The sequence below is a fragment of the Peromyscus californicus genome, unplaced genomic scaffold (genome assembly GCF_007827085.1).
Source record: "Peromyscus californicus insignis strain IS unplaced genomic scaffold, ASM782708v3 Scaffold_23__1_contigs__length_62951481, whole genome shotgun sequence".
Taxonomy (NCBI): domain Eukaryota; kingdom Metazoa; phylum Chordata; class Mammalia; order Rodentia; family Cricetidae; genus Peromyscus; species Peromyscus californicus.
Window position 1 is genome coordinate 27,351,785 of NW_026294534.1, and position 24,360 is coordinate 27,376,144.

General features: G+C 48.4%; 1 protein-coding gene and 1 long non-coding RNA gene across 5 annotated transcripts in view; one reads left to right on the plus strand and one right to left on the minus strand.

Annotated features, from left to right (window-relative positions):
* Positions 1-8,466: 8,466 nt before the first annotated feature.
* On the minus strand, positions 8,467-12,181 carry LOC128119037 (uncharacterized). Its single transcript, XR_008221428.1, has 2 exons — positions 11,915-12,181; positions 8,467-10,149 (listed from the first exon to the last, which is right to left on the minus strand). It is a non-coding gene; the product is annotated as an uncharacterized LOC128119037 (long non-coding RNA).
* A 2,676-nt stretch (positions 12,182-14,857) lies between these two features.
* Positions 14,858-24,360, plus strand: part of Mfhas1 (multifunctional ROCO family signaling regulator 1) — an 87,851-nt gene continuing 78,348 nt past the window's right edge. For all 4 annotated transcript variants that reach the window (XR_008221427.1, XR_008221426.1, XM_052752024.1 and 1 more), the window contains exon 1: positions 14,858-17,962. Coding sequence is in view for 2 of the 4 variants with exons in the window: in XM_052752024.1 (XP_052607984.1) it covers positions 14,977-17,962 (2,986 nt within the window). In the remaining 2 variants the exon portion in view is untranslated. The remainder of the gene's footprint in view (positions 17,963-24,360) is intronic.

Genomic DNA, 24,360 nt, shown 5'->3' on the forward strand with positions numbered 1-24,360 from the left:
GGAACTGGAATTAAAAGGGGTTGAAGCCACCATGTGAGTGCTGGGACTTGAACCTAAGTCCCCTGCAAGAGCAACCAGTGATTTTAATCACTGAGCCATCCATCCATCCAGTCCCAGTGGGAGGTCTTTATGCCATCCCAGAGTACTGCTCTTTGATAAAATTAGGGTAGTTCTTGTTGGACTCTGAATTAGTTCTTACAGGAGTTCTTATAAATGAACAGGCCTGCTGGGCCAGTGGGATGGCCTGCATGCCTAGCAATATAGGAGGGTGGGGCAGGAAGATGGCAAGTTCAAGGCCTGCCTGGATAGCTGAGTGAGTTCAGATCATCCTGGACAACTTAGTGGGAACTTCTCTCTCTCTCTCTCTCTCTCTCTCTCTCTCTCTCTCTCTCTCTCTCTCTCTCTCTCTCTCTCTCTGTCTCTCTGTCTCTCTGTCTCTCTGTCTCTCTGTCTCTCTCTCTCTCTCTCTCTGTATTCTTTCATATATTACATCCCAACTGCTGTTTCCCCTCCCTTCAATTTTTTTTTCTTCTGTCGAGACAGGGTTTCTCTGTGTAACCTTGGCTGTCCTGGAGCTTTGCAGACCAGACTGGCCTTGAAGTCGCAGTGATCTGTCTGCCTCTCCCAGTGCTGGGACTAAAGGCATGTGCCACCACACCCAGCCAATTTTTCTTTCTCTCTTTTTCTTTCTTTCTTTCTTTCTTTCTTTCTTTCTTTCTTTCTTTCTTTCTTTCTTTCTTTCTTTCTTTCTTTCTTTCTTTCTTTCAATTTAAGACAGATCTTTATATAGCCCAAGCTGGCCTTGAACTTGCTATAGCTGAGGATGACCTTGAACTTGATCTTGAACTCCTGATGTTCCTCCCTCTACTTCCCATGTACTGGTAGACAGACATGCACCACTCCAGTGGTTTACACCGTGTCAGGAAGCGAACCTAGGGCTTTGTGAAGGTTAGGTAAACACTCTACTAACTGAGCTATATCCCCAGCTACATCCCCAGCCCTGTCCCAAGACTAACATATTAACACACACACACACACACACACACACAAAGGAGTAGGAATATTGCTCAGTGACAGAGACCTTGACAAATATGTAGGCATGTGTGAGACCCTGGGTTTAACCTCTAGTACCACAGAAAGAGAACAAATAGCAATGCAGAAAAGAGCCAACCTGGCCACGGCCTGGTTGCTGATTCCCCTCCGACAACATCACCGCTCCATCTTACATGTGCCCCAACCACTGTGATTCCAGCCATGGGGCTCTTAGAGGAGCCAAGCCAATTTCAATTCCATGCCCTTGAACCTTCAGAACTGCTAGCTAAATCAGCCTCCTTCCTGTATGAGGTATCTATCTAACATCAAGACTTCAAGGTAAACCTCAGCTACATCGCAAGTCTCAGGACATTCACTCTAGTGACAGGAAGTTGACTAAGTTGCATCACTTTGCTTAATCCATGTGGGACAAATGGGTGCTGAGTGACCAAAGACACCAAAATGCTGAATTCACACAAACACTACAGAGTTGTACATCACATCCTGTTTCTAAAGAACATGTTTTATATTCCCTGTTAGATTTAATGTTACAAACAAACTAAAAAATCAACTAAAGCTCTCCATTTTAAGATTACATAAGGAATTAGTCAAAATATGATATTGTAAACTCCCCCTTTCCTATACTTATTATTGACTTGATTTTCTTCTAATGGAAATGTTTGCCCATTTTTCTACTGTAATATTTCTCTTCTGCGGATTGGTTTGTAGTCATTCTTATATATTTTGAATATAAATTCTGTTCCAGGTATTGAAAACATTCTTTGTCATCGCTGTTCGTGGCATTTTCCCCTTGTGTCTCCCAAACCGTCGTACGTCACAAGCAGGCTTATAGAATGAATGGAATGGATTAGCCATAGGCAGGCCTTCGGGCGCTGAACACATCTGGTTTCTCTCAAACATTCCTATTTCAATTGCCAAAATTTTACCATTTTCTGTAGTGGCTCTGACTTTACGTCTTTACAATTGCAAAGCAGGATCTGGTGGCTGCTATGAGAGGTGTCTCCTTGGCGGAGGGTTGACTGAAGCCTGCCTGGGGTCAGCAAGCCTTCTTACATTCTTACTCTGCTTTCTTCTGACTGCTCCAGAGATCCAGAGATCCAGAGATCTTGGCCTGGAGTTCCTCTTTGCTCTTCACTTTGTTCAAAGACTGTAAGAATTGAGCACACTCTAGCACACTGCTCCTGGCTGGAAGAGGACCCATTTCTCATTGGGTCTGCTTGGGCAGAACCATTTGATTTGAAGCATTACAACTTGTGATCATCTCCTGCTTTTAGCTTCAGAGAACAGAAGCCAATTTAAATGCAGTCTAGCAAAAATGAGGGGTTTATTGTGATTTGTATTACGTGTGTGTGTGTGTGTGTGTGTGTGTGTGTGTGTGTGTGTGTGTGTGTGTAGAGGGTGGTGGTGCCATAATGAGATTGTATAGGTCAGAGGACAACTTGTGGAAGTCTATTCTCTCTTCCAACCATGTGGGGCCCAGGCATTGAACCCAAGTTATCAGGCCCAACAGACGGCACCTCTACCATCTCACTGGCCATTTATTGTAATGTTTTAGGACATAGAATGTATTTAGGACATAAGGCTACCAGTCAAAAACCAAAACTGTTGAAAACCTGAGAAACAGGATTTCTTTCCTATCTGTTATTTTATTTGCTTTCTTATCTGTTATTTATCTGCTCCCCTGCTTCCTCGTGAACTGCCTGCCTGTCCTTCCTTCCTCCCTTCCTGTTCCTGTGTATTTGGTTTTTATGTAGCCCTGACTGACCTGGAAATTGCCGGGATCACCATTCCTCTGTCTGCAGTGTGCTGAGATTATAGTGTGTGTGTGTGTGTGTGTGTGTGTGTGTGTGTGTGTGTGTGTGTGACCATGTACCAGCCCCTGATTTTCTTTCAGATAGACTGGCTTTCCCCAGCTCTGAAGTCATTTTAGTAGGGTGGAGATGGCTGCTGGTAGCTTCAAATATATTTGTCCAGATGTACAGAAAGCCTGATTTTTCTTCTTCCACTTTTACACCCAAATGTTTTCTAAACTCAGAAAAAGTACGAAAAAACTCATTTCATGTTAGAACCAAGCTCAAATCCCCAACACATAAACTGAACATTCCAAGTGTTATTTGAATAACTTAGAAAGTAAATTATATGATATACTAGCATTTAAGAACCGATACAACACAAGAAGGGAATTGATACCTGAACAGTAACTGTAGTTAGAACAAAGGAAACGACTGAGGTGTCTGCTAGCCACTTTATCTAAAATTCCAATCTTCCCGGAGAATGTTGAAATCATCTCTTTTTAACCTTTCACAGGGCCACAACTTTTGAAGACTGCCATGATCAATAGCAGACAAATGTACTATTTTATACCTCTGTGAAGGGAACAGAGATAGGTCTTAAGCTATCTTCATCCAGGCCCCTTAGATACGATGTTATATAAATGTTGTTGTTGGATAAATGAAAACAAAAACGAAATGATCAACCACCATGCTTATCTTACGACACCACAGTCTCTTATCCTTACACGCCATTATGCCAAGCCATCTCTCCATTTCATAGGATGGGGCGGAAAGGAAATAGGGAACTGGGTTTTGGTTCCATTTTGCAGAAGAGTAAACAGAAATTCTTTCTTCCTACCAGAGTAGTATTAAGATACCAAAAATTGCTGCTTGGATTTCCTTGATGTGTACTTGATAGATTTTGCTACAGTTTAGATCTGGAATGTTCTTCGTGTTAAAGGCTCAGTTCTCATCTTGTTGCTTTTGGGAGGTAGAAGAACCTTGAAAGGCAGAGGCTAGTGGGGTGTTGGATGTGGGTCTTTGAAGGGGATGGTGGGACCCTTGCATTTTGTGCTCTCTTTCCTCTCAGTTTGAGGTGAAGTAGCTTATTTTTTCATGTGTTTCCACCATGATGTGCTACCACAAGGCCAAAGCAACGGAGCCTGTGGTCACAGACTTAAGCCTTCAAAACCAGGAGTCAAAGTAGCTTTTCCTCCCTAAGAAGCTGATTGTGGAGGCCATTTATTAGAGTATGAGGACAGTCATAGCTGGGCTTGACCTGACTCTAGCAATAATAATCAAATAATGGTAATAATCAAATAATAATCAAATAATAATAATAATCAAATAATAACAATAATCAAATAATAATAATAATAATCAAAATTGCAGTTCTTTGTTAGGACTTGACATTTTTGATGCTATGCTTTGTAACTGAGGTAGTTTGAGGGAAAAATGTTCCCCATAGGTTTGTGTGTTTGAATACTTGGTCCCCATTTGGTGGCACTATTTGGGGAGGAGATGGAACTTTTAGGATACAGAGATTTGCTGGAGGAAGTACGTCATTGGGGTAGGCTTGATCCACTTTCAGTGCCCATCTCCCCCCCCCCCCCCCACTCTGTTTCCTGTTTGTGGTTGTTCCTGTTCCTTATGCTTGCTATCATGCCTCCCTGCCAGTACGGACCCTTATCATTTGTCATATTTTGTTTTCTGTTGCTGTGCTGCACACCATAACCAAAACAGCAACCTGGGGAGGAAGGGCTTTATTTGGCTTACAGCTCTTGACTACAGTCCTCCATGAAGGGAGAAGCCAAGGCAGGAACTCAAGCAGGGCAGGAACCTGGAGTCAAGAACTAAAGCAGAGGCCATGGAGGAATGCTGTTTACTGGCTTCCTCCTGCTGTGGGATGGTCTGTATGTCAAGTGTGTTGCTGATTGGTCAATGAATAAATCACTGATTGGTCAGTGGCCAGGCAGGAAGTATAGGCGGGACTAACAGAGAGGAGAATTGAGAGAACAGGAAGCTGGGTGAGAGAGACACGGCCAGCCGCCATCAGGACAAGGAAGATGTAAAGTACCGGTAAGCCACAAGCCACGTGGCAAGGTATAGATTAATAGAAATGGATTAATTTAAGCTGTAAGAACAGTTAGCAAGAAGCCTGCCATGGCCATACAGTTTGTAACCAATATAAGTCTCTGTGTTTACTTGATCGGGTTTGAGCGGCTTGGGACTGGCGGGTGACAGAGATTTGTCCTGACTGTGGGCCAGGCAGGAAAACTCTAACTACATCCTCCCCATGGTTTGTTCAGCTTGCTTTCTTATACAACTCAAGACTAACTGCCAGGATGGCACCACTCACAATGGGCTGAGCCCTCCTACATCAATCATCAATCAAGAAAATGCCCATATGCTTGCCTACAGGTCAATCTGAAGGAGGCATTTTCTTAATTAAGGTTCCCTCTTTTCAGACACCCCTGTGTAGTGAGATTTTTCTTTGGTCTTCAAGGTCACAAATAACGGCATGGGGATATATTATTCATTATGAAAGCTCAGCCTTAGCTTAGACTTGTCTCACTAGCTCTTATAACTTGAATTGACCCGTTTATATTAATCTACATTTTTGCCTCATGGCTTTTTACCTTTCTTCACTCAGTATGTCTGAGTCCCTCCACATCTTGTTGGTATCTCTTGGTCTCTTAGTGTAAATTGTGAGCCTAGATTTCTCCTCTACTTCCTCTTTCTCCCCAGAAATCCCGCCTATCCTCCCTGCCTAGCTATTGGCCATTCAGTTCGTTATTACACCAATCACAGCAATGTATCTTCACACAGTGTACAAATTCCCAACAACACCCCTGCTTGTGTTAAGTTGACAAAAACTAACTGGAACCTTAAGGCAAAATAAATGCCTTTTATAAGTTGCTCTTGGCTATGGTATTGTATCACAGGATGAGAAAAGTAGCTGATGCATATGCCATGGAATATGTCGTGGAATATTGAACTATGCAGAAATGTGTTTGATTTGTTTATGCTGCAGAGTATTACTTTAACTGTGTAAAGGTGTGTTACATTTGTCTATACTGCATTTGTTTAATGATGTAATGATGTGTGTTTAATTATGTAAGGATGTGTTGCATTTGTTTCACCTTGCCTGCCTAGGGCCCCTGATTGGTCTAATAAAGAGCAGATGGCCAATAGCTGGACAGAGAATAGCATAGGCGGGGCTGGCAGGCAGAGAGAATAAGTAAGGAGGAGAAATCTAAACTCGAGAGAGAAGAATGAGAGAAGAGAAGAGAAGAGAAGGAGAAAGAGGGGACATGTCCAGGGCCAGGAGTTAGGCAGCTGCCAGCCAGCCAGACATAGAGACAGAAGGAAAGTAAGATATACAGAGAGAAAGGTAAAAGGCCCTGAGGCAAAACATAAAGAAAAACAGATTAAAATAAGAGCTAAGCTAAGCCTGAGCATTCGAAACTAATAAGAAGTCTCTATGTCATGATTTGGGAGCTGGTTGGTGGCACAAAAGAAAAAGCCAGCTATATACCACTGCAACTTGAAACACTTTTATAATGGGGGCTGGAGAGATGGCTCAGCAGTTAAGAGCACTTTGATGGCTACTTTTGGTTGTCAACTTGACTACATCTGGACTTAACTAAAACCTGAGCATCTAGGTATACCTGAAAGGTAGTTTTCTTAATGAAATCATTTGAAATGGGACGACCCACCTTTAATTTGGATCTTTTGAGGTGGGAGGAACCACCTTTAAACGGGGCCACCCCTTCTGGGGGCAATCTATATAAAGACATGGAAGAAGGAAGCTTCGCTCTTGCCTGCTTCCTCTCACCTTGCTAGCAAGTCCATTCCTTCACTGGCATTAGAGCCTGCTTCTTTGGATTCCAGCTGAGATACTCGGTGTTGTGGACTGAACAACTACTGGATTCCTGGACTTTCTGTTAGTTGACAGCCTTTTTTGGACTAGCTGGACCTCAGTCTGCAAGCCACTCTAACAAACTGTGGTGGTTGGAAAGAAAATGGCCCCCCAAAGGGAGTGGCGTGTCACTGAAGGGGCGGGCTTTGAGGTCTCTTTTGCTCAAGCTTCCCTCAGTGTGACTGTGAGTTGACTTCCTGTTGCCTGCAAGATGTAGCACTCTCAGCTCCAGCACCATGTCTGCTTGTACACTGCCATGCTCCCCGTCATGATAAGGGACTGAACCTCAGAAACTGTAAGCGAGTCACCCCAGTGAAATGTTTTCTTTATAAGAGTTGCTGTGGTCATAGTGTCTCTTCACAGCAATAAAAATCTTAACAGAAGACAGAAGTCTAATATATATATATATATATATATATATATATATATATATATATATATATATATAAAACCCTGACAAATACAAGTGTGTTCTAGCCCTTCAGGAGACCAGAGTTACATTCCCAGTACCCACTTCAGCTGCATCACAAACCATCTGTCACTCTCAGTAGGTGATCAAACGCTTCCTTCTAGCCTCTGCAGGCACCTTCAGTCATGAGCACACTCACCAATACACACCCACACACCCACAGACACACACTAAGTCTTAAAAATTATAACCAAGTTCAAAAAAGGAGGGCTTACTACTCTGGGTGACCCATTTATAAATTAGGCACATTAGGTTCTGTTAGTGGGACATGTTTTTAAAAACTGCACCTATCGAAGTAAAACCTTAAAGCATCCGTCTGGCTCACCGTCAGCAAATCTCATACAATTTCGGACACGCCACTAAATCCGTAATAAAGCTGCTGGGTTCATGTGCCACATACACCATCCTTGGAGGGAGGGAGTGGAAGCTAAAGCCGGACTGACTTCCCTCCCTGGCTGGTGGAACACCGTGAGGTCTTCGGAGTGTGACGCCTCACGGTGCCTTGCACACAGGTACAGAGAGGCACCTTGTACAAAGCTGCTGTGGAGGACTCCCCAGGTCACCTTTAGCACCGGGCACAGAGCCAACTCCATGCTTCTCCTGCGCTATTCCCATGCCCCTCCCCCACGCACTCCCAAGTGCCAAGTGAACTATAGCCAGCCTTGTTCGCCACAACTATTTCCCACAACTATTTCACAGGTGGTTTCCATTCCTTTTTCTCCGGGCCCATTCGCCGCCTTTTTCTCGGGAAGAGACTGTCTTCTGCAGGAATTGGGGCTGGGACTGGTGGGCAGCCAGTCAGTGTGGTGGTGGTGGTGGTGGTGGTGGTGAGGAGACACGCTGACATCAGAGAAAGTTCTGGAGTTTCAGGTGACAGTGTGATAAATCCTTCGGCCTCCAGGGAAATCAACTAGCCCCTGCCAAATATCTTTAGCTGAAAGTACTGCCAACAGATGCCAAAAGTACATCGCTGTTTATTTTCCTCCGCGGGGAGCCTCTGTGTTCTCACTCGACCAGAAAACAGAGAGAAACCCGACGTTCAATTTAATGCTGCCTATTCCAAGATACGTTTGTTTTCTGTAGACCCAGGGAAAGAACTAACAATAGACATATTGGCGCAACTTGTCTCTGCCCTTTGGAGAAGCTGGCATCTCGAATGCATTGTTTATGTTCCCTGTTTGCAGCCAGGTGAGGAGTCTCGGGCTGCTCCCCCAGGGCCGATGGGAACTGGCTTGCATTTAAACCAGATGGCATATCCAATGCAGATTTATTAAATTTGGAGGAAAGAAAGGGTGAGGCTGAAAAAAAAATTAACACAAACAAAAGATGTCTGATCGTGGCGTGTAATCCCAGCTTGATCAATTAGTGTTTGAAAAATGTCCTTAGCAAAACATAGAATATGAACTGCTTTTTAATTGAGATCCATGTTATATAGACACTCCTGTTAAATCCCTTCTGTGTAAAACAAGTCAAATAACAGCTAGCAGAGAGCGTGTGTTTCTTTCTTGTGGTAACGGGACCAGATGTCAAGCTCTGACCTGTGGTCCAGGAAGACTGTTGGTTTAAGAGGTTTCTGCCTGCCCAGTGATGTTCTTCGAATTTATAAGAGCCCAGTACAATGGCCCCTGAAGTCAATGCCAGCTCTCCTCTGCACCTGGTCTTGCTATTCTTCCACTTCAAACACCGCCAGCTCCCAGGGACCCCCAGACTGGTCACAGATACCTCCCCAAACCCTCAACCACGGGACCAGCTGTTGGGGTGCTGCACTGTGCCATGCTTGAGTCTTCAATCTACCATTCTGTAGCTTTGCTTTCATTTCTGGGGGTAATGTTAAGAGCCTACTATCGGTGGAAGTATTAAGGCAACTCCACGTAAAGGGGAGATTTATTTTGTGGGGTAACTTACAAGTAAAGGGATTGGTTACACGGTCCGGAGAGGTGTAGTGCAGTCCAGTTGGGTTCTCTGGAGAACTCTGCTCAGTCTACATCCAGCATCCAGCATCCAGGATCCAGGAACCAAGAGAGCAGGCACATTTGGATCTTGGGTCTTAAGGGCTCCTCTCTCCTCCCCCCCGCTGGAATCCTCATTGGGGGTGGTACTTCCAGGTCAAAGCTGGAACAGCTACCCACTACAGCCTACGACTCAGGGAGGTTGGGAGAATTAGATGAAATATGGTGCGAAACACACACAGTACCATGCCCTGCAGACATTGAAATTCTTAAGACACCTCAGCCTCTATGACTAGCTGTTACTCTCAGATTTTGCAGTCTCTGGGGCTTTTGATGACATGATTCAAGCACTTTGCCTTCATTTCTAGCTATGAAGTGAGGACGCTGGTGGACATTTCTATTCAAGCAGCTGCATCTTGAGGACTGCTGCCTTCATCGTGGACAGCAGGGCGGGGCCCCATGCTTCTCCTTTCTTGTCATTTTAGACAGAGCCAGCAGTTCGCAACACTGCTCCTTCCTGTCCGGCTAAGGGTAGCAGAGATAATCTCACCTCCATGGTTTGGAATAGACCATCTCCCTTTTCATTTGGCTTTACAGACACGGAGGCCGTCCCGAGGAAAAACAGAAAGGAAGGAAGGAAACAGGTAAAGGGCCATCATTCTTAAAGGTTCTGAGCTTGTCTCTGAGAGACACAGGAGCCAACTTTCCCAGACTTTGAGGGGAGCTCAAGTTTACCTTTCCTTGAAGTGTAGTGACCCGGCCCCGGTTGTCATTAGCTTTGCAAGGTCAATTGATTATCAAATTTCCTGTCAAGACCAGCCAGGTCCTCTCGATACTCCAAAGCTAGTCAGAACCTCCAGCCATGAGTACCTTCACTTTGGAACGCCAACGCAGCTGAGTGAATGAAATCAGAACTATTTTTGAGAGTCTGAAGCAGTTGAATGAAGGAGCTGAATTTCTGGGACACAGTGTTTTCTGGAACTCCTAAAGCATAAAAGAAGAGCAAAATAAAGAAAAGAAGAGATCCTTTTCAAGACCCAGTAGGTGAAGTAGCTGTACTCAGTTCCCAGGGTTGCCTGGTTTTGAGCCCAGAATGTCTCTCGTTTGTGGGAAACCCCGTAGTTTTGTGTGAACTGGAACATTAGGTCACTTCAACAAAAAGGTTGAATTGCTACTGAGAAAATTAAAATTCCATGGCAGAGTGTGCTTAACTGATTTTTTAGAACCATGCCTCTTAATACAGGTAGATGAATGTAACAAGAAAAGGCAGGGTGACAAGTTCTCTTCAAAGAAGCCGTCTAAATCTCAGGGAATCCCAGTCAGTTTTCCCTGTGTTTTCAGTCATTTGGTAGCACTTACTCCAACTGCAAACTTGATCCCTGGGAGGAAATAATTAATGCTGATAGGGTTCTTTTCTTAAAAACCCAGACTGTAATATGACACCAGACACCCTACAGACCAAGGAAGAAACCAGTGTCCAAAGGAAGTTTCCCGTTTCAAGAATGAGTATTCTCGGGAAAGGACAGGGTGAAGTGGCCTTTGCTAGAGCAAGCCTGATGACGTGATGGAGAGAAACAAGTTGACAGGAATGGCAATAAGACCAGTCTGGGGGTGAGTCAGACCAAGAGAGAAATCTGACAAGATGGAGGAGTGCTAACTATGCTGAAGATGGACCCAAGAGGGGTGTATAGGGATGGGAAAGCTTAGCTGGCGTTTGTGGCTGGTCTTAGGGATAAGAGCATGCTGTCATTCAGTCTGGTACTGACGGATATGTAAATGGCGGACCTTTATCTGGGATGCCCAGGATGCTTCCGTCACCTTTGGCACATTTCTGCAGCTTAGCTCCAGACATTACCTTACACACACACACACACACACACACACACACACACACACACACACACACACACACACTTTCCATTCCTGAGAAGACTGTATGCCCCAAACTCTAGGCCAAGGCTCTGTGCATGGGATGTCATCCTGCTCACAGAGCAGCAGCTCCAGGGCTAACAATGTCGGGGAAGAGAGGCAAGTTAAATAAAAAGGCTTACACTGGGCAGGTTTTAGAACGTTTATGGGTTGGATCCACGACGTCAGATAAACATCCAAGGCAAGAGAGCTTCTGATAGTCAGAGTCTTCATTTGCCAAACTGCGACCATTGCATCGGGAAAAGGGAGTGAGGGGAGGCTTGCCATTTGTAGGATGTGGGAGTTGCTACAGAGGCCCATGTTCCACACGCTTGTGCATGTACATGGGCTACTTCACGCGAACAGATGTGGCTCCTTCCTGTCCTAACCTGGAACTTAATGTCTTTCATACCTAAAATGTTCTAGAAGGTGGAGTGGGCATGTCCTCTTGGCACATTAGAAAATCAACCACTTGGAATTGAAGCATGGGCTCAGGAGGCCAGGATGAGTGTCCATGGCAGAAGTTATACATAACACAGTTCCTCCCTCTTTCCCTCCCCTCCCTCCCTCCCTCCTTCCTGCTATTTCAAATATTGTCCCCCCCCCCCCGGGGGGGGGGTGGTGGTGGCATACGCCTTTAATCCCAGCACTCAGGAGGCAGAGCCAGGCAGATCTTTGTGAGTTCAAGGCCAGCCTGGTCTATGGAGAGAGATCCAGGAAAGGCGCAAAGCTACACAGAGAAACCCTGTCTCGAAAAAACCAAATAAATAAATAAATAAATAAATAAATAAATAAATAAATAAATAAATAAATAAATAAAATGTTGTTTCTCCTGATTTACCATTTTAGTTTTCAGTAGACTGGCGTTCAAAGAACTCTGTCCTCTTCTTTATTTGAAGCACACAAAGCCCACGTTGGCTTCCCACTTTAAACCCTCTGCTTTCGGCCCTCAGGTGCTGGAGGAACAGGCGTGCACTACCACACATAGCTTCAGGGAACTCTGGAACAGGCTTCTTCCAAACTTCCTCAGCATTAACTTTGCTCCGGGAAGATACTTTGCCTCACATGCCTGAGACCCTGGGCTCTAACTCTAGAATTATGGGGGTGGGGGTGGGGGTGGGGGGTCTCTGTAGCCATTGGGATCTTGAAGGACTTTGCAAGGAGAGACTAGTTCCTTGCAGGCAGACTCACTCACCTCATTTATACCAGGCTTGGGAAAGGGGCACAGCTAAAGGCTGACTGGCTGGACCCCACTCAGCTCTCTTTAACAGATCAACAAAACGACATTATTATCTAACGACAAAGGGAGACGACTTTTCTGAAGACGTTTACCATGGAAGGATACTACTTTTCTGCCGGCTTCAAAGGACAACAGTTTAGTAAGGGCTATTTAGATGCAATTTAAGCCACTTTAGGACTGAAGGCGAGCTGCTTAAGATCCAGCAGGGCACTGAGGGCTTGCCGGGGTTTCCTCCTCAGGCAGAGTTTCATATTATTCTATTTATTAAAAGCAGAAGTGCGGAAAATTCAGAGTTCACCCTCATGAACACCGTGTGTGTGTGTGTGTGGGGGGCGGGGAGGATGTGCTGAGTGCACCACCTCGCCTGTGGAGCCAGCAAACCTCCTAATAGTCATGGGCAGATAGGCTGCTTCACATCTTCGAGGCCCTTCCTACTTCTGTGGAAAAACAAAAGGGACAGCCTCCATGATTTAGAATACACACAGACAGACAGACAGACAGACACACACACACACACACACACACACACACACACACACACACTACACCACACCACCTCTAAGAGAATACTGGAATCCTTGAGTGTTTCATTTCTCAGGAAGTCCTTCAGAGTGAAAGCAGGTAAGTATTGACTGCTAAATTACTGGTTTTACCCAAGGTATCCAAGACTAACCCTGAGAACATCCTTATTACAGGATGCTTGCCCAGGACTTGATAATCATCATTGGGGTGGATTTCTCTGTCAGTTTCTGTCTTTGAAGAGACATATACACTGAACATGGTCCATGAACATCTGTGTGTATGGAGTAAAGCTAGAGTGTGTTAAGCACCAAATTTAACCAATTCAGTTCAAATCCCGGAGGCTGAAAACTATTTGATTACTTGAAAAGATCTCTTGTATTTATTTTTTGAGAATTTCATACAATGAATATTGATCATATCCTCCCATTTTCCCCTTCAACTCCCTCGACTCCCCTCCCCCACTTCCCTCCTAACTTCATGTTCTTCCTTTCCTCTCTCCTTCCTCTCCCTCTCCCCATTCTCTGCTCACTTGCTTTCTAGAATAACGGAGTCCAGTTAGTGCTTTATTTGCACGGGGCCAACCGCTAGGGCATTAGCGACCCATCAGTGGCCGCACCCCCAATGAAAGTGACTGTCCCTTTCAACCAGCCATTACCTGGCAATGGTTCCTCAGATAAGGTGATTAACCAACTGGGAGCAATGGTGGAGGTGATACCCATGGTCTTGACGGGTTTCAAGGCTTTGCTAAACCCAAAGGGGATTGCTTAGTATAGATATGATCTCAGACCAACTTCCTTTCAATGGAAACAAACCCAAGCTGAACATAGCAAAAATATAACTGATCCCACCGTCATTTTCCAGCCTCCACAGAGCAGCGGGAATGTCGGATTCAAGACGTAGCATGTTTCATGTGGTTGTGACGCTAAATGGGATGGCCCAGATAAGACATCTTGCCTTGCCTCCGACCCCCAACCACCCACAGCAGGCCAGAAAGGTGCTGGCTCAAACCAGGGGAGCTGAAAACTAGGCTTTGGTGGACCTAGTTAGAACAAATGAGCCCCAATAACTCCTTACCAAATGGACTAAAGGTTATCTACTCTCACCTATCTGCCTTTTGTTTAACTACCCTCTCGTTTTTAAGCTCCTTGACCCCGGGTCCCTGAATTCTGTCTGTTCCATAATAGTGTGGGTGTAGGATGCAGGGAAGGGACCGTGAGTAAGAATGAGTAAGGAAGCCAGCTAAATCCTACGCGTTAGGGATGAATAAGAAATCCTTAGAGACCCAGGGCCAACAAAGAGCCAGATGCGGGGGAGCCCAACCCGGAGACCCCAGAGTCCCACACCAGCCTTGAGGGTCGCGTCCGGTGAGCCTCGCAGAGGGACAAGGTCCACGCCGCTAACCTTACCACCATGCCCGGCGCCCCCAAGCCTCGCAGCTTGTGCTGGCTTGCAACTCCCGCCCCTGGGGCGGTGCCGGGAACAAGCGGCGCCTCCGCCGGTCACGTGGGGGCCGCTCCACCGGGCGGCGCTGTAGCTTTCCGATCGAGCCCTCCCAGCGCCGGGGACGCGGCGCTCGCGCTCCCGCCCGAGCCGCGGGGAAACGGAGACAAGGAGACGCCGCCGCCCCCGGCGCCCCGGCCCTGCGCCCGCAGCATGCCGGCAGCGGAGCCGAGCGCTGCCCTCCTCCTGCTGCTAGCGGAGGCGACGCCGCCGGCCTCCGGGCCGCCGCTGCGAGGGTAGCGGGGCTGGAGTCGGCTACCCAGGCACCGCGAGGCGGGCGGAGCTGGAAGAGGAGCAGGCATCCTCCGCGGCGCGGCGGCGGGCGGCGGCCCTGCTGCCCGGCGCGCCCATGGCCCCGGCGCACGGAGAATGCGAGCCGTGTTGCGCGGCCGCAGCCCAGCTCCGCGCCGCTTGCCCGGAGCCCCCCAGAGCTGCCCGCGTCGCCGCCGCCGCCGCCGCCCCCCAGCTGCGGGCTCCCAGCCGCTGGCTGCGCTAGGGACCCACGGCCGCTGGCCGCGCAGGGGTGGTGGCCCGGGAGCAGCGGGAGCCAGAGGAGGGCCCGGGCGCCGGCTGGGGTGCAGCGCGGCATGCAGCTGCGGGCTCCGGTGCCGGCGTGAGGGTTGTCGGCGCGGGGCCCCGCCATGGCTGGCAAGGACAGTGGCAACCTGAAGACGGTGAGACTGTGGCGGGACGCCGCCCTGCGCGCCAGGAAGCTGCGGAGCAACCTGCGCCAGCTCACGCTCAGCTGCCCGGGGGCCGGGGGCGATTCACTCGAGTCCCCCGACGCCCCCCAGCTGGTGCTGCCGGCCAACATCGGGGACATTGAGGTGCTGAACCTGGGGAACAACGGCCTGGAGGATGTGCCTGAAGGTCTGGGGTCGGCTCTGGGCAGCCTTCGCATCTTGGTCTTGCGCAGGAACCGCTTTGCCCGGCTGCCCCCTGCGGTGGCGGAGCTAGGCCATCACCTTACGGAGCTGGACGTGAGCCACAACCGGCTGACAGTCCTGGGTGCCGAGGTGGTGAGCGCCCTGAGGGAGCTGCGCAAGCTCAACTTGAGCCACAACCAGCTGCCGGCGCTGCCTGCCCAGCTGGGTGCCCTCGGCCACCTGGAGGAGCTGGATGTCAGCTTCAACCGGCTAGCGCATCTGCCAGATTCCTTCTCCTGCCTCAACCACCTGCGCACCCTCGACGTGGACCACAACCAACTCACCGCCTTTCCCAGGCAGCTGCTGCAGCTGGCTGCCCTGGAGGAGCTGGACGTATCCAGCAACCGGCTGCGAGGCCTACCTGAGGATATCAGTGCCCTGCGTGCCCTCAAGATTCTCTGGCTTAGTGGGGCCGAGCTTGGCACCCTGCCCAGCGGCTTCTGTGAGCTGGCCAGTTTGGAGAGCCTCATGTTAGACAACAACGGGCTGCAGGCTCTGCCCCCCGAGTTCAGCCGCCTGCAAAGGCTCAAAATGCTCAACCTCTCTTCCAACCTCTTTGAGGAGTTTCCTGATGCGCTGCTGCCCCTGGCTGGTCTGGAGGAGCTCTACCTTAGTCGGAACCAGCTCACCTCAGTGCCATCTCTTATCGCCGGGCTGGGCCGGCTTCTCACCCTGTGGTTGGATAACAACCGCATCCGCTACTTGCCGGACTCCATTGTGGAGCTGACGGGCCTGGAGGAGCTGGTCCTTCAGGGCAACCAGATCGCTGTTCTGCCCGACAACTTTGGCCAGCTTTCCCGGGTGGGCTTGTGGAAAATCAAGGACAACCCCCTGATTCAGCCCCCTTACGAAGTCTGCATGAAGGGGATCCCCTACATCGCAGCCTACCAGAAGGAGCTGGCTCATTCCCAGCCAGCTGTGCAGCCCCGCCTCAAGCTGCTCCTGATGGGCCACAAGGCTGCAGGCAAGACCCTGCTCCGACACTGCCTCACTGAGGACAAAGTGGAAGGAGACCAAGGAGGAGGGGACAAGGAGAAGAACTACCTGCTTTTCCCTCCCCTTGGGAGCAAGGGCATCGAGGTGACCAGCTGGACTGCGGATGCTTCCCGGGGCCTGCGGTTCATTGTGTATGACTTAGCCGGTGATGAAAGCTATGAGGTGATCCAGCCCTTCTTCCTCTCCCCAGGAGCCCTGTATGTGCTGGTGGTCAACTTGGCCGCCTATGAACCTCGCTGCTTTCCTATGACCGTGGGCACCTTCTTGCACCGGGTGGGGGCCCGGGTGCCTCACGCCGTGGTGTGCATTGTGGGCACACACGCGGACCTGTGTGGGGAGCGGGAGCTTGAGGAGAAGTGTCTGGACATTCACCGCCAGATCTCCCTCCAGGAGAAGCACGATGCAGAGGGCCTAAGCCGTCTAGCCAAGGTGGTGGATGAGGCCCTGGCTCGGGACTTCGAGCTGCGCTCTGCCAGCCCCCACGCAGCCTACTATGGTGTTTCAGACAAGAACCTTCGGAGGCGCAAGGCCCATTTTCAATACCTGCTCAACCACCGGCTGCAGATCCTCTCCCCCGTGTTGCCCGTTAGCTGCAGGGACCCCCACCAATTGCAACGCCTCCGTGACAAGCTGCTCTCTGTAGCTGAGCACCGGGAGATCTTCCCCAACTTACACAGAGTCCTGCCTCGGTCCTGGCAGGTGCTGGAGGAACTCCACTTCCAGCCACCTCAGGCACAGCGACTGTGGCTGAGCTGGTGGGACTCGGCCCGCCTGGGTCTGCAGGCAGGGCTGACGGAGGACCGGCTGCAGAGCGCCCTTTCCTACCTGCATGAGAGTGGCAAGCTCCTCTATTTTGAGGATAGCCCCGCCCTCAAGGAGCATGTCTTCCACAACCTCACCCGCCTCATTGACATCCTCAATGTCTTTTTCCAGAGAGATGCCTCTTTGCTGCTGCATAAGCTGCTCCTGGGGACCAGTGGAGAGGGGGAAGGGGAGGGGGAGAGCTCCCTCACTCCGGCAGTGCCCACCCCGGGTCAGGACCCACTCCGGGCCACTCAGCTTCATCACTATGTGGAGGGCTTTCTGCTGCATGGGCTCTTGCCGGCCCACGTCATCCGGTTGCTGCTGAAGCCTCACGTCCAGGCCCAGCAGGACTTGCAGCTCCTCCTGGAGCTGTTGGAGAAGATGGGGCTCTGTTACTGCCTCAATAAACCCAAAGGCAAGCCGTTGAATGGCTCCACGGCTTGGTACAAGTTCCCCTGCTACGTGCAGAATGAGGTGCCCCACGCAGAGGCCTGGATTAATGGGACCAACCTGGCTGGGCAGTCCTTTGTGGCCGAACAGCTGCAGATTGAATATAGTTTTCCCTTCACTTTTCCACCCGGATTGTTTGCGCGCTACAGTGTCCAGATCAACAGCCATGTGGTGCACAGGTCGGATGGGAAATTTCAGATCTTTGCCTATAGAGGGAAAGTTCCCGTAGTGGTGAGCTACAGGCCCGCCAAGGGGGTCCTGCAGCCAGACACCCTGTCCATCGCTAGCCATGCATCGTTACCAAATATATGGACGGCATGGCAAGCCGTCACCCCTTTGGTCGAGGAACTGAACGTGCTGCTTCAGGAATGGCCTGGACTGCACTACACCGTGCACATCCTCTGTTCTAAGTGCCTTAAGAGAGGGTCCCCCAATCCACACGCTTTCCCAGGTAGGTGGAGAGGGTGCTGGGGTTCATTGGTGGTTTGTGTTACGTGGCGGGGTTTTTTTTTTTTTTTTTTTTTGGAGACGTTTGTTTCTCACGTGGCAGAATGTTGCCGTAGCCTCTCCAGCAAAGCTTTCCAAGGTAGACCCGGGGTGACTGTGGCATAAGCCAAAGCAACAGGAATCGCAAATCACGAGCGTCATTCTCTTCTAACAGGGAGACTCACCCTGCCAAATTTAAAACATTTCTGAGTCTCCTTTATCCTTCTTTGAAAGTCAGCTGCATTTTGTAGAGGGAATTCTCAGGTGGTTGTACAGGAGCTGGGATGAGGGTGACATCAGCCCTGTGCTGAGCCTCACATGTTGGCGGAGGGAGGGAGGGAGGAGCCCGAGTCTGTGTTGGTGGTCATAGGCTTTTGTTTAAAGTCCTGGCGTAACCGGCAAGCCAGAGTTAGGGCTGGCTTTTCTTGAGAAATCCGAAGAATGTTCTGTAACTGGGGTGAGTGATGGCTGAGTGGTCTGTAATGCATGCCTGCCTCTGGCGAGTACAGCCTTGACCAGTTCAGGACAGAGAGGATTCACTTCTCCGAGGGGAATTTCCTCCAATATTTCCTGGCAATTTTGAGTTTTATAGACGCCGTCAGATACGTTTCTCTGGTAAATGGGGCTTTCCGATGGTGGTTTATAAGTCATGGAAGGGGAAACGAGACAAGAAAATGCACGATAGAGTCATATTTTGTCTTTGTCTTTTTCTTTTGTGAACAGTTACAGGCGAGTGAGAGAATTTGAGGACTAGTTGTTTGAGATTTAAAAGGAAAGAAATCCTCATTTTTTAAATGAGCAGTTTTAAAGATGCAGCGGCACTGAACAGAAGGGTATGGATTTTTCTCCCCCGGCCCCCTCCCTCACAGATGCACAGCCTCCCTGTCGTCATCCATCATCCCCTGCTCAGGAGCAGTCCATTCGCTCCTTCCCTCCACCCACTGGAGTGAACCCTTGTCTGGAATTCCTAGCTTACATTAGAGCTCGCTCTGGGTATTTATTCCCGTGGGTTTGGGCAAATGTGTAATGAATGACATGCATCCATCATTGTAGTGTTATCTAGGGTAGTTTCCTGGGAAACCATCCTGGGAACTCCTGGTCTTTTTTTCTGCTTTGCCTGGGATTTTTTTCCACCACCCCCCCCCTCCCCGGTTAATTAGGCTCAAGTCTTCAGCTAAGAACCGTCTCCTCATCGTTTGGAGTTCTTTAACAGCTGGTTTGTGTGTACCCCACTTGGTCGATAGTGCTACAAGCATCCTTAGCACAAATCCTGTAACAATGGTGCCACTGAGCCTTTCTCACCTGGGTACCCCCCCCCCCCAGGGTAGGCTGAAGGGTGACTGAATGCCACTCTGATCTTTGGGCGTGAGTGCCAACAAGAATGCAGCTTGTAATAGTATCAGGAAGGAACAGGATACCAATATTTCCGAAGGTAAAGTCTTTCCGTTGCCCCAGATCTAGGTTTAATTCTTCAGCTTGGGGGGGGGGGGGGAAAGGGAGCATCATATTGGGTTTCCAGCCCGTGGAGCCAGCCATTCTGTATGATTATCTGGCATCTTGTCACAGGCCCGGACTTGGTGGATGCCTCCGTGTATCTGACACTTGCCATTGTGTTTTATTCATGGAAGCCGAACACTTTCTTTCTCACGTTGCTGAGCTGTACAGAGTGGTTGGGAGCACTGTACTCATAACCTACTCAGTTGTTGCTCAATGCAGAGACAAGAGTGTGAATTAAATGGATGTCCTCCCCCACGACAAAGGGAAGCACATCCTTGAGCAAGGACCAGTCTGGGCTGAGGAATTCTGTTAGTGAAACAGTGAGGCTAGCAGTGGTTTTTGCCCTCACCTGTGCTCTGAACATCTCACCTCTATCTACTGCATAGAGGAACTGGCCTTGAGACAAGGGAACACTGAGCAGGGGGCGGGGCTTGCGTCTCATTTGCCTTTCAAATGAGGCCCGCCTGGCCGGCAATCCTGGCTATAAGGGTTTTTCAAGCTGAGAAAGGAAAAAGAGAAAAATGGTAAGAACACACATCTATATTGAGACATATGCCATTAGTTATTTTTTTTTTTATAACACGCATGGAATATTTCTATCAGAGATTTTTTTTTTTTTTTAAGAATTCGTTTTGGTTTGTATCCCCCGCCCCAAAGTAGCAGATCGATCAGAATATTGGGAAAAAGTTGACAGTACTGTGTTTTTCTTTACGTTATGACAACAGAAAAAGAACGCCATTTTTTTCTCTGTCATATTTTTTTTCTGTGATTCTCATCATTATTTATTAGTAATTGTTATAATTCTGAAAGATCTGGCAAGAACTAAAAATACTGAAATCTACACTGTCACGTGGGAGAAGTGACAACTTTTGATGTTCGGTTATTAAGGACACACACACACCCTTGGGTGATTAGAACATGTTTCAGTCTGGGAGAAGCGTTTGAATCTATGAGTAGCTCTCTGTCTTTCTATGGAGTCTTTTTATGTCTTTCGCTCCCTCTTTAGGGACAGAAAATTGGTGACTTCACTTTATACTTACAGTGTCACGTTTTCTTGTAAACTCACAATTTTACACGCACTGGTTTAAAAACTGATTTTTAGGGTTTTTTTTTTTTTTTTTTTTTTTTTTTTTGTCTACTCTGGGACATCAAGTACCAATTCCCATGTTGCTCAGTCCCATTCTGCAGAGGCACTCCATCACATTAGTACCTTTTAAAATGTTCTTATATGAGCCGGGCGGTGGTGGCGCACGCCTTTAATCCCAGCACTCGGGAGGCAGAGCCAGGCGGATCTCTGTGAGTTCGAGGCCAGCCTGGGCTACCAAGTGAGTTCCAGGAGAGGCACAAAGCTACACAGAGAAACCCTGTCTCGAAAAACCAAAAAAAAAAAAAAAAAAAAAAAAGAAAGAAAAAATGTTCTTATATGGAAAACTCTCCTGGCCCTACCCCACCTGTGTTTTCTGGTGAGAACTACTTTAGCGGGCTGGATGATGTGAGGCTGGGTTTCTCCTGCTTTAATTTTGGAGATCCTTAGCCAGCAACCAGGGATTTAAAATTTCTCATAGACAGGATCCAATCAATCCCATTGTCAAAGGGATTACAGATTTATTTTATTGAAGACAGTTGGGATGACATATAGGAGTTTAAGTAAAGATTTATTTATTTTATCTGTGGATGTTCAGTCTGCATGTCTGTCTGTACAGAGGGGAGTGTTGGCATTACAGATAGTTGTTAGCTGCCCTGTGGGTGCTGGGAATTGAACCTGGATACTCCGGTGCTCTTAACCACTCCCTGGGCCATCTCTCTAGCCCTCCAGGGTTCTTCCAGAAACTGAAGAAAGGTCGTGCTTAAATGTCACTGTGGCTCAGCAGGTAAAGGCCCTTGTCTAGCAATCCCAGAGACCTGAGTTTCATTCCCAGAACCCATGTAAGGGTAGAAGGAAGAACTGGCCTCCACACATGTACTGAATCATGCGCGCACACACAAACACAATAGTTTTTCAGAATATCGCTGTGAAAATCTAATGTTTTCTCTGGGTATCAATTCCTGCCTATATACCACCACGGCCCACCACGCTCTTCCATTTCTGCCCCATAATTGGTCCTGCGCTCTCATTCCCAGAGCACACGGTCCTTTCTATGGGCTGTCTATTCATGTTTTTATTCTCTTGGCCTGTGTCATTTAAACCAGAATGCTCGGCCCTCTGAGCTTGGCTAGCTGACCTGACGGACTAAGTGGCCAGAACACTGGACTGCACCAAGTTCGCTGAGCACTGATAGCATTTCAGCAATCACAGGACTGCTGTGTGGTCTTAAGTTGGAAGAATATGGCTTTGTCTACCTGACTTTGAATACAAGTTTTCTCTTTCATTCACATATCCACTCTCCAAATTATGAACTGTAATTTTTACCAGTAAGGAGAAAGCAATCCAGTAAGCTTCATTAATGGTGTGGTTTTCTTCAATTTTGGCCACATTCATTCACACAGAGCCTTTCCATATCCCACAAGTGCTCTTTGCTCCTTCATATTTTGTACCTAATGTGCACCTGTCTGACTGTGTATGCCCATAAGACAGTGTGTACCCACATGTCAGTGTGTGTCTGCCTGACCGTGTGTACCCATATGGCAGTGTGTGCCTGTCTTGACAGTGTGTGACCATATTATAGTGTATGCCTGTCTGACAGTATGTGCCCATATGACTATGTCTGTCTGTCTGAAAATGTGTACCCATGTAACAGTGTGTGTTTGCTTGACTGTGTGTACCCATGTGTGTGCAATGTACACGTGTTTAACTGTATGTACCTGTCTGACTGTGTGTGCCCGTCTGACAATGTGTAACTATCTGACAGTGTATACCCATATGATGGTGTGTGCCTTTCTGGCTGTGTGTGCCCATATGACAGTGTGTGTCTGCCTGACTGTGTGTGTCCCTGTATGACAGTGTGTGCTCATAGAATGGTGGATGTCTGTCTGATAGTGTGTGTACCCATCTGACAGTGTCTGGTTGTCTGGCTACACGTTCGGACACTTGGTGCCTGTCTGATTGTCGTGTGTCCCCATCTGTGTGTGCCAGTCTGACAACGTAGGCTTGTCTGACTATGTATGGGTCTGATCGATGGTGTACGCCTGTCTGATGCTTAGCATATTTCTCTTGTTTCCAGGAGTGGCTGTGTGTGTCACAATACCCCTTTGATTAGATTGTTCACTTGCTTCCTCTAAGTGGAGACCTGCCCCAGGCTTTGTGGTCCCCGGAAGCCTCTCAGGTGTTTCCCTCAGTGACGGTTTGGCACTTTATAAGAAGAATCTCTTTGTTGCCCTGTCAAGTTCCCAGGTAGTACCGGATGGTGATGCCGCCCTGCCCTGCTTCCCCCACCTCAGATGTCCTGGCTCTCCTGCTGGGTTTGGACTGCAGCACTTGGCTCTGAATGGGCCCTTCATTTTGACTGCTGAAGCGAAGCAAAGTTCTGGCCTTATTATATCTAAATTTTACAATTACTGGAATCTGAGCATGACCTAGTTGCTTGGATTGAATTAGTCATTGTTTTTTAGCTCCACAAAGGTTATGTTATTCAGTATCTTTTTAATTTAGCTTTATTAATATTGATGCCCCTGGGTTTTTATTTTCATAAACAGGCCTCTTTGAACTCCGTAGGACTTTGCTCCACATAAAAAGAAAAACCTTGACCATGCAGTCGGAGAAAGAAACGCTGTGCAGAACAGAGCTCAAAGACTGGGAGGAGGTTTTAGTCGTGCTCAAATTATTTTAAGATTTGGAGTCTCAGTTCTAGGGTGGATTTTCAAGACTGTCTCTTGCTCAGGTACTGGAGAAAGTCCCAGAGAGAAACCTTTTGTTTGTGACACACAGTTTGTGTTAATGGTCTGCCTCCTGCTCCCCTTGCTCCCTGGTGAGCCTGGCCTGGTTTGGCTCTCCCTTATTCCCTTCAGCTCATACCTAACACACTGGTGGGGTACACTCAGGGATGTTTCGGGAGGACTAGGGAGGATCTAGATAACAGTGCTTTCCCTGTGGCTGGGAAGAAGCGCCAGTTCTTGCCCATTGCACAGGAAGGGGGGTGTGGGAAGGGCCAATTCCGAAGTGGATGTTCCTGGTGGTTTCCCAACCTTGCCCCTTACCTCTCTTCACTCCATTGGCGCCCCTTGATTAAAGACTCGGCAACCATCACTGGCGGGCTTTTGTTTGAGTTGTTGAAGAACCAGAGCAAGTGCTGGCCCAGTCTTTACCCTCTCTTGTCTCTTTTAACTCCTGTACCGTTCCCTCATCCACAGTCTCTGTGGAAGTACACCAGGAAGGTCTATTCTGGGCAGGTCCCACTCCTGTACCGTTCCCTCATCCACAGTCTCTGTGGAAGTACACCAGGCAGCTTTGTTCTGGGCAGGCCCCACTCAGCCAGGCCTCAGGTCTCTCAGACTCAGCCTTTCTGCTCTGAAGCCAGTTGCTGGGAGTTGAGGGGTGTCCTTTTGTCCTTCTCTGGGTTGATGCCTTTCCCTCAGAGGAAGTGAAAGCACATTGGCACATATCCCATAATGCTCTGTCATGAAAGAAACTGGCCTTCTTGTCTTGCCCTCAGAATGATTTCTGGGCACCTCAGACACCCACAGACTGCATGTGATCAACTCATGGACCTAGAGACACCACCCCCACCTGAAGAAGGGTACCGTGCCCCAGGGACTCTTTTCTTTCTTGCCTTCTGATGTTTCATGCATTGGCATTGGGAGGGGTCTCCACAGACATTGTTTCTGAGAGATCAAGACATTATGTTATCTGAGTGATTCCTAGCAAGTGGGGTTTGGCTTGTTTCTGGTGTTCTTTATCTCCAAGTGTGTATGTTGAGGTTTTTCCACACG